Source organism: Lucilia sericata, unplaced genomic scaffold (genome assembly GCF_015586225.1).
Source record: "Lucilia sericata isolate MDLA Ls3-8-SP2 unplaced genomic scaffold, ASM1558622v1 Contig002346F_arrow, whole genome shotgun sequence".
In the NCBI taxonomy this organism is placed as follows: Eukaryota; Metazoa; Arthropoda; class Insecta; order Diptera; family Calliphoridae; genus Lucilia; species Lucilia sericata.
Genome location: NW_023996157.1, coordinates 29,202 through 40,340, shown reverse-complemented (window position 1 = coordinate 40,340; position 11,139 = coordinate 29,202). Strand labels below are relative to the sequence as shown.

At 32.5% G+C, this 11,139-nt stretch overlaps 1 protein-coding gene across 1 annotated transcript; it reads right to left on the bottom strand.

Moving 5' to 3' along the window:
* Nucleotides 1-4,455: 4,455 nt before the first annotated feature.
* LOC119613839 (myb-like protein Q) lies at nt 4,456-9,557 on the bottom strand (the record flags this gene model as incomplete). The annotated part of the gene is made up of 2 exons (XM_037969904.1): nt 9,462-9,557; nt 4,456-5,396 (listed from the first exon to the last, which is right to left on the bottom strand). A coding segment is annotated over exon 2 (841 nt), but the record flags the coding sequence as incomplete, so codon positions are not given.
* Nucleotides 9,558-11,139: the final 1,582 nt, after the last annotated feature.

The following is an 11,139-nucleotide window of genomic DNA, read 5'->3' as shown; positions in this document are numbered from 1 at the left end:
TCTCCAGACTTTGTAAACAGTTGGCCCACATATTTTTAAAAAGACAATAAACAAATTCCCTGTCATAATTACGCAGATAAAATGAAATTATTGTTTTCATATTTAATTTAAATCAACACTTGGTTATTACGATAAAAAGGCAATTAATAAATGAAAATAATAAAAAATCTAAAAAAACTATAATTCCATTAGTTTTGAGAGAAAAAAAACTGTACATTTGATAACAAAAAAAGACTGAAGAAATCCAGTATAAAACTTCAAAACCCTTATCAAGTATTGTTTAATATTAATCAGTTTTTAATTATTTCATCACTTGCAAAAGTATTGGGTTTCATTCACAGCAAAATCGAAATGAAGCTGTTAGCACAACATTTTACAAAACGTATGTTGAGCTTAAAAAGAAGAATTTAAAACTAATTTAAAACATCACCCCTGTTTAAAAAAACACGAAGTTTTGAAAACAAAAAAAAAAGAGGCTAATGAATAAAACAGACATATTATAAGGTCAAGGTCGTTAAAAATAGACCCTACTGGAATATATTATAAGTTGTATATCGGATTTGATTTACCAAACATCTTGACTTAAACGTTCAATTTATTTTCTTACTTATTTTCCGAATATATAGTTCTCTTTAGAACTATATATTCCAATATTAATCTCTACTTAATTAGTTTAATCCAAAAAATACACCCTTCGTAGGGCATTTAATTCCTAGCACACAACAGTTAATTGTTAACTACAAAACAATTTGAATAATACGAAATTCCTGTCAAATAAAAAATCAACTAATAGTGTTAAATACTACCAGTATAGCTAGCATAACTTTAACAACCCTTTTTCTCAACTTTCATACCAGTCCCCGACAAAAAAACAAAACATGTAAAACAAAAATATTTCTTCCATAAAGAAGCAAAAAAAAAAAGTACAAAACAACAAAGGGCATAGACACTTTGTCTTACGTTAAACAATATTCAAATTCAATTCAATTTCAGTTTGTTGTTATTGTAAAGTAACGGGCATGACAACGCCTTGAATATATAACAATGACAGGAACTCGAGGAAATTAGCGCGCTTGTCTGTCAAATTTAATTTCACTTTGATATGTCACTTGTACTGTGTGTTGCTAGTACTTCGTACTTACTTAGAACTTAAAACAACAATAAGTTCAAAAAAATTATGCATTTTTGTTGTTGTTTCAATGCAGCTTTTGTGGTAGTCATTTGTAAAGCTATTGGTACTAAGAGAGGGAGCTGGAAGCGAAAACAAATATGTATGCAATTGTGCATACAACAAAGGAGTTTAAAGGAGTGATTTCAAAAGAAGAATATACCAACTCAACTAGAATATCACTGGAGAAGAACGTGAACAGAACTAGAACAGAACTAAAACAGAACTAGAACAGAAATAAAACAGAACTAGAACAGAAATAAAACAGAACTAGAACAGAACTAGAGCAGAACTAGAACAGAACTAGAACAGAACTAGAACAGAACAGAACTAGAACAGAACTAGAACAGAACTAGAACAGAACTAGAACAGAACTAGAACAGAACTAGAACAGAACTAGAACAGAACTAGAACATAACTAAAACAGAACTAGAACAGAAATATAACAGAACTAGAATAGAACTAGAACAGAACTAGAACAGAACTAGAACAAAACTAGAACAGAACTAGAACAAAAGTAGAACAGAACTAGAACAGAACTAGAACAGAACTAGAACTAGAACAGCACTAGAACAGAACCAGAACAGAACTAGAACAGAACTAGAACAGCACTAGAACAGAACTAGAACAGCACTAGAACATAACTAGAACTAGAACAGAACTAGAAAAGAACTAGAACAGAACTGGAACAGAACTAGAACAGAACAGAACTAGAACAGAACTAGAACAGAACTAGAACAGAAACTAGAACAGAACTAGAACAGAACTAGAACAGAACTAGAACAGAACTAGAACAGAACTAGAACAGAACTAGAACAGAACTAGAACAGAACTAGAACAAAACTAGGACAGAACTAGAACAGAATTAGAACAGAACTAGAACAGAACTAGAACAGAACTAGAACAGAACTAGAACAGAACTAGAACAGAACTGGAACAGAACTAGAACAGAACTGGAACAGAACTAGAACGAACTAGAACAGACCTAGAACAGAACTAGAACAGAACTAGAACAGAACTAGAACAGAACTAGAACAGAACTAGAACAGAACTAGAACAGAACTAGAACAGAACTAGAACAGAACTAAACAGAACTAGAACAGAACTAGAACAGAACTAGAACAGAACTAGAACAGAACTAGAACAGAACTAGAACAGAACTAGAACAGAACTAGAACAGAACTAGAACAGAACTAGAACAGAACTAGAACAGAACTAGAACAGAACTAGAACAGAACTAGAACAGAACTAGAACAGAACTAGAACAGAACTAGAACAGAACTAGAACAGAACTAGAACAGAACTAGAACAGAACCAGAACAAAACTAGGACAGAGCTTAGAACAGAATTAGAACAGAACTAGAACAGAATTAGAACAGAACTAGAACAGAACTAGAACAGAACTAGAACAGAACTAGAACAGAACTAGAACAGAACTAGAACAGAACTAGAACAGAACTAGAACAGAACTAGAACAGAACTAGAACAGAATTAGAACAGAACTAGAACAGAACTAGAACAGAACTATAACAGAACTAGAACAGAACTAGAACAGAACTAGAACCAGAACAGAACAGAACAGAACAGAACTAGAACTAGAACAGAACTAGAACAGAACTAGAACAGAACTAGAACAGAACTAGAACAGAACTAGAACAGAACTAGAACAGAACTAGAACAGAACTAGAACAGAACTAGAACAGAACTAGAACAGACTAGAACAGAACTAGAGCAGAACTAGAACAGAACTAGAATAGAACTAGAACAGAACTAGAACAGAACTAGAACAGAACTAGAACAGAACTAGAACAGAACTAGAACAGAACCAGAACAGAACTAGAACAGAACCAGAACCAGAACAGAACAGAACTAGAACAGAACTAGAACAGAACTAGAACAGAACTAGAACAGAACTAGAACAGAACTAGAACAGAACTAGAACAGAACTAGAACAGAACTAGAACAGAACTAGAACAGAACTAGAACAGAACTAGAACATATCTAGAACAGAACTAGAACAGAACTAGAACAGAACTAGAACAGAACTAGAAAAGAACTAGAACAGAACTAGAACAGAACTAGAACAGAACTAGAACAGAACTAGAACAGAACTAGAAAAGAACTAGAACAGAACTAGAACAGAACTAGAACAGAACTAGAACAGAACAAGAACAGAACTAGAACAGAACTAGAAAAGAACTAGAACTGAACAGAAATGAACTAGAACTCTAAAGAACTAGAACAGAACTAAAAAAAACTAGAACAGCACTAGAACATAACTAGAACAGAGTAAGAACAGAACTAGAACAGAACTAGAACAGAACTAGAACAGAACTAGAACAGAACTAGAACAGAACTAGAAAAGAACTAGAACAGAACTAGAACTAGAACAGAACTAGAACAGAACTAGAACAAAACTAGAACAAAACTAGAACAGAACTAGAACAGAACTAGAGCAGAATTAGAACGGAACAAAAACAGAAATAGAAAAGAACTAGAGGGGAACTAAAACTGAAGTAGAAATGAACTAGAATTGAATTAGAACCGAAGCTGAGCTGAATAACAGAGCTACGATAGAAGTAAAACGGATCAAGAAAATGATCCTTTGATATTCTACATCCTTTGATATGCGAAACATTAACACGACCTTCCGAATACCAATAATAGAAGACTGGTATACATTCACTTCGTGACGACGCGTTTAGAAACTGTTACTGAGTTTGGTGCGAGAAGACTTGGAACATTATGTATCGATACGTTGACCAATAAATAATATCTACACATAATAAGGCTCTTAATTCTTGCTGTTCCAACTCAGATGACACTTTATCGAGTTGATAAGGAAGTGGAAATGAGATTGACAAAGAATATACTGTCAACGGATCATCTTTGGACAAAACTTCTCATGGCCCCGGATTTGAACATGAACGACGAATGGACTAAAGAAGGAACTTATAAAGAAACTGCGATCTAAACTGAAAAATAGTTAAATAAAATTGTTGGTAGTTGAAACTTGTATGAAAATGATATCATACCTTTACAATTCTGTTATTAACTGACATGTGTTGCTTTAACAAAGTTTTTTTTTTTCACAACAACAATGGAATTATTTAAAAAAATTAAATGAATAAATAAAAAAAATGAAATGATGATGGTACAGCTAATAAATATTTTTCTTCTTTGTTCAAAAATGCCACAAATATAATTTTAAAGTTTTTTTGTTGTAGTTGTTGCTCTACTAGTCTACTAAAAAAATTATGTACATGTGAGTACATATGTGTACTTACCCTGACCATGCAACATGTGATGATGGGCAGCGGCAACTTGTGATTGTGTTACTTGCAAATGTTGTTGTTGTTGGTGGTGGTGATGATGTTGTTGTAAGTGTGTTGCTGGATAATGATGAGAATGATGGTGAGGATGATGTGTTGAGGGTAGAGAATGTATTGCATGATTATGTGCAGCAGCAGCAGCCGTGTGTTGTTGTTGTTGATGTTGCAGTTGTGGATTATGTGTCGTTGAGTGTGAGGTTAAATGATGTGGTAAAAATGCTGCTGCTACAGCAGCATGAGCATTAAAATAAGCCATTCTAGAGGCAGCAGCCATAGACAATTGTTGCTGTTGCTGCTGTTGTTGTTGCTGCTGTTGACGTCTCTTATCGGTTTCCTCATTATAAGAAGATAAAGAGGAATTTACCGATGAAATTGAATTTGTTGAAGGTGATATTGAATTTGGTGTTGTTGCAATATCTGTTACAGTTGTTGTAGATGATGTTGCTGGTGTTGTTGCTGTTGTTGTTGCCGTTGCCAATGTTGTTGCTTTATATAAATTGGAGGAAATTTTAATTGTGGCTGTTGTTGGTGATTCCCTGCTATCATTTATTATTTCTATTTCCTGATTGTTTTTGGATGTAATTTCGTTTTTTATCTGTTCACCATTGTTAGCTTTTGGACTTTGGTTACATTTACCATTTACTGCAGCCGTGGTTTGTTGCTCCTGCTTACAGTTATCACTTGTATTCGTGTTATCCGTTAGATTTGCCATTGCTACGACAGCCGCCGCAGCTGCTGCTTTTGTACTGTTGAGTCCTAATAGTTCTTGTATGGCAAATGGTGAACGTTGTGGCATGATTTTTATTGAAAATTTTTAGTTTTTCTTATTTTTTTAAATTTATTAACACATTTTTTTATATTTTTGTTATTTTTTTAAGTTTTTTTTTTAACAAATTCTATAAAATTTGTATGTAACTGAATTATATTAATCCCAACTTAAACTCTTATATAGTTAAACTATTAGTAAACTAGACTTTAAGTGTTCTTTACAAATTACAATTACAATTTCAATCCAAAGGAAACAATTTAAATTCCGTCGGCAAAAATTGTACATAATAAAAACAATATGAATAGTTGCCCTTTCCGACTAGTGAAATTTTTATTGCTGGTGATTTCCTTTTTCCTACTTCAAGATTAACGATCTCTTTTTTCAGTTCTTTTTGGAAACATAGTTTCTTACACAATAAACTACATAATTGGTTTTGGTGTCGTTAACTACTACTCTCGATATATATCGAGCTTTCTCAGGGATCGGTTTATACTACTCAATATCTTACCAGGGATGTGATCAACAGTGTAGCCAATATTTTTCCACCATTTCCCGTTAAAACCATTCAAAAAAAATTACAGAAACCGTCAGATTTAGGTTTCAGACCATAGACTGGACCATACACTAGACTAAAGACCAGATTATAGACTAGACTATAGACTAGACTATAGACTAGACTATAGACTAGACTATAGACTAGACTATAGACTAGACCATAGACTTGACTATAGACTAGACTATAGACTAGACTATAGACTAGACTATAGACAAGACTATAGACATGACTATAGACTAGACTATAGACTAGACTATAGACTATACTATGACTAGACTATAGACTAGACTATAGACTAACTATAGACTAGACTATAGACTATACTATAGACGAGACTATAGACGAGACCTATAGACTAGACTATAGAAATAGACTTAGACTATACTATAGACTAGACTATAGACTAACTATAGACTAGACTATAGACTAGACCTATAGACTTAGACTATAGACTAGACTATAGACTAGACTATAGGACTAGACTATAGACTAGACTATAGACTAGACTATAGACTAGACTATAGACTAGACTATAGACTAGACTATAGACTAGACTATAGACTAGACTATAGACTAGACTATAGACTAGACTATAGACTAGACTATAGACTAGACTATAGACTAGACTATAGACTAGACTATAGACTAGACTATAGACTAGACTATAGACTAGACTATAGACTAGACTATATAGACTAGACTATAGACTAGACTATAGACTAGACTATAGACTAGACTATAGACTAGACTATAGACTAGACTATAGACTAGACTATAGACTAGACTATAGACTAGACTATAGACTAGACTATAGACTAGACTATAGACTAGACTATAGACTAGACTAGACTAGACTAGACTAGACTATAGACTAGACTAGACTATAGACTAGACTAGACTAGAGACTATATAGACTATAGACTAGACTATAGACTAGACTATAGACTAGACTATAGACTATACTAGACTATAGACTATAGACTAGACTATAGACTAGACTATAGACTAGACTATAGACTAGACTATAGACTAGGACTATTAGGACTAGACTATAGACTAGGACTATAGACTAGACTATAAGACTATAGCTAGACTTATAGACTAGGACTATAGGACTAGACTATAGACTAGACTATAACTAGACTATAGACTAGACTATAGACTAGACTATAGACTTAGGACATAGACTAGACTATAGACTAGACTATGACTAGACTATAGGACTAGACTATAGACTAGACCTATAGACTAGACTATAGACTATGACTATAGGACTAGACTATAGACCAGACTATAGACCAGACTATAGACTGAGAGCTCTTCCAAAAGAAAATATAGTTCAACATTTAACTATCACTGAATCAATGGCTTCCGATTCCAACTGTGACAAACTTGTCTTCTGACATACGCTTCAATAATTTTTGCGGACTAGGGGTTATGTGTAAGAGCCTTAAGTCGACCAAAGTTCTTGAAACATTGCCGGATAACACTAATCGCTAGCGGAGCTAGCAGCAATGCAAAATGATGCATTAGGTCTAACATATTTGAGAATCTGTTTCTAAGAACATGATGGTCTATAAGAGAGCCTTAACAGATTACTTTAACAGATCGGAAATATTCAGCAATGAAAGAGCGAATGTACTTGATATTAAGGGAAAGGGACTTGAGAAAATTAATCTGATGAAAGCTACGAGGGAAGTTAATCTGATGAAAGCAATACGGTTCATAGCAGTGAGGTTAGAACCACAAGGATCCAATGGGGCTGACTCTAACGAGAGAAGGACGATAAGCCTTCTCAGAGTCCGTGATTAGTGTGATGTTATGTATTCTAAACGAAGACACAAATATACGAGATTGTACGAAAGTATTCAGACTTAGATAGAGCTTGCGTAGCGGACAACGAGACGCTGAAATACTTACACTGTCATTACTATTTAATAAAATGTTATTATAAAATGTTATATGAAAAAATGAAAAGCTTATGAAATTCTGCGTATATTGATGTACATATTATTTATGTTTTGATAAAACAGCTAACACAGGATCTTGTAAAATGTAGGTTTTAAATAATTCAAAAAACCCAAATGGAATAGATTTCTATGAAGAGTCTGTATAATCAGTTTAAGGAACTTAACTATATGTTAAATTTGTATTATTTTTAATAATAAAGCATTTATGTTGAAATTTGCCTTAATTTCGGTATATTTTTTATAAAATTCTGAAAGTATGAAAGAAACTATATATGGGGCCTATGGCAAAATATCAAAATATCTACATGTATAAGGGAATTATGTTCAAGCCATTTTCAGAGCGTTTCTTTGTAGGGGCGCTAGGGTCAAATTAGGGCCGATCATTATGAAATTTTGCAGTATCATTTATGCTTATATAAAACGTAGTTGTGCCTATTTTTGTGAAGTCCAAAGTCTAATTAAAGAGCTGCAGTTGTATGGAGTCTAGATGAAATAATGAACTGATATCAATCAAAATCAATAGGGTTCGTCGAATGTAATATGTGCGCCAAATTTCATCGAATTAGCTTCAAAATTGTAGCTTACGAAGTTTACATGAACAGATAGACAGACAGATGGACAGATAGACAGACAGACGGACGGACATACATATATAGCTTAATCGGGGGCTAAGTGAAATAATGGACCAAAATCAATAGGGTTCGTACTTGGGTCAAAAGTAATATGTGCGCCAGATTTCATCGAATTAGCTTCAAAATTGTAGTTTGATTACAAAGTTTACATGAACAGACAGATGGACAGATGGACAGAAGGACGGACATATATAGCTTAATCGGGGGCTAAGTGAAATAATGGACCAAAATCAATAGGGTTCGTACTTGGGTCAAAATTAATATGTATGTGTACGTAATTTCATCGAATTAGCTTCAAAATTGTAGTTTGATTACAAAGTTAACATGGACAGACAGACGGACGGAATTATATAGCTTAATCAGGTGCTAAGTGAAATAATGGATTTTGGACATCAATCAAAATCAATAGGGTTGGTACTTGGGTCAAAATTAATATGTGCGCCAAATTTCATCGAATTAGCTTCAAAATTGTAGTTTGATTACTAAGTTTACATGGACAGACGGACAAACAGACAGAAAACGATTTCCAAAATCGAACGGACAGACATAGCTTAATCGATTCAGAAAATAATTTTCAAAATCTTGTTGAAAAAACTACAAAACTATGTATAGACGGACGGACATAACTTAAGCGACTCAGAAAATGATTTTCAAAATTTTGTTGAAAAAACCCACAAAATAATTTCTTCAAAAACTATTCATGTTTGTTTGCAAAATTGTGTTAAAAACTATATTTTACTTTGTTGTTTCATTAATAAAACACTATTAATTTTCTTTATAACAAACAGTAGAAAACCAAAAAAAAAAAAACGCGCACTTTATTTTTAGCACACACTTTATTAACAATAGTCGGTGTTTTTGCTATTGTTGTTATTAGAGAGTAAGTTAAAAAAGCCAACAACAAACAAAACCAAATAAAATAGAAATAAACAACAAAAAAAAAAACACACACAACTCGACTTAACAGAGTAAAACTACTGCACAGTTAAGACTTAGTATATAGACGTTGTTGTTATTATTGTTTTCTTACGTACAAAATGAAATATGTATTTTTTGTTGTTGTTGTTGTTTTGTCTAACTGTTATTTAATGCGTCTTAACAACGTATACAACAAATTCGCAATAATTTCCACGTTAAACTGTTGTCAAACTAAACATCAACCAACAGTTTTGAGCTCTGCAACAAAAACAAAACGGAAAAAATATGAAAAAAACACAAAAAAATAACGCAAAAAAATTTTACGTCAAAAAAGCAAAAAAAAAACGGCAAAATGTTAAGCGAAAACAAAAAAACACAACATCTTCTCATATCAGCAAAATGAGGACTGAGTAGTAGTAATGACGATTCATACACTAAACAATGATGACGTTACAAAACAACAACAACAACTATACACTAAAAAACACACACCAAATAATGTTAAAAAAGGAGTTGTAACTCACACAATAACACTTAAAAAAAATTCATATTAAAAAAAATTGAGGGAGAAATTTCTTGTTTAATAAAAGATTTGCGCAAAAATAACAATAATAAAAAATATTTCCCCCAAAAAAAACCTTAAAAACAATGAAAATTTACTAAAACAAGCAAAAAATACAATAAATGAGTAAGTCCCAAAAATTATTACCGTTAAAATTACTAAAAGAGTTAAAAAAAGGCTTTTGCTCTTATTCATTTGAGTAGAAATTCATACATATATGAATATATTAGAGATTTCTCCTCTGAAAAGAAATGTTTGTTTTGTGTGCAGCAGCAAACTTAAGCAACAAACACAAAAATAACGGAAAAATGTTTAAGCTAAAGTTACCAGATGCAGGGGAACAATAACGGGAGAAACTCTAAACAATGAAGACAATTTTTCAATAGATAAAGTCTCTATAGAAAGAATCTCTTCCAGGAATACAAATTTTCTATAGAAAAAGTCTCTTTGGGAACACAAATTTTCTATAGAAAAAGTCTCTTCCAGGAAGACCAATTTTCTATAGAAAAAGTCTCTTGCAGGAAGACAAACTTTCCATAGAAAAAGTCTCTTCCAGGAAGACTAATTTTCTATAAAAAAGTCTCTTCCAGGAAGACAAATTTTCTATAGAAAAAGTCTCTTCCAGGAAGACAAATTTTCTATAGAAAAAGCCTCTTCAAGGAAGACAAATTTTCTATAGAAAAAGTCTCTTCCAGGAAGACAAATTTTCTATAGAGAAAATCTCTTTCAGGAAGACAAATTTTCTATAGAAAAAATCTCTTTCAGGAAGACAAATTTTCTATAGAAAAAGTCTCTTCCAGGAAGACAAATTTTCTATAGAAAAAGTCTCTTCCAGGAAGACAAATTTTCTATAGAAAAAGTCTCTTCCAGGAAGACAAATTTTCTATAGAAAAAGTCTCTTCCAGGAAGACAAATTTTCTATAGAAAAAGTCTCTTCAAGGAAGACAAATTTTCTATAGAAAAAGTCTCTTTCAGGAAGACAAATTTTCTATAGAAAAAATCTCTTTCAGGAAGACAAATTTTCTATAGAAAAAGTCTCTTCCAGGAAGACAAATTTTCTATAGAAAAAGTCTCTTCCAGGAAGACAAATTTTCTATAGAAAAAGTCTCTTCCAGGAAGACAAATTTTCTATAGAAAAAGTCTCTTCCAGGAAGACAAATTTTCTATAGAAAAAGTCTCTTCCAGGAAGACAAATTTTCTATAGAAAAAATCCCTTTCAGGAAGACAAATTT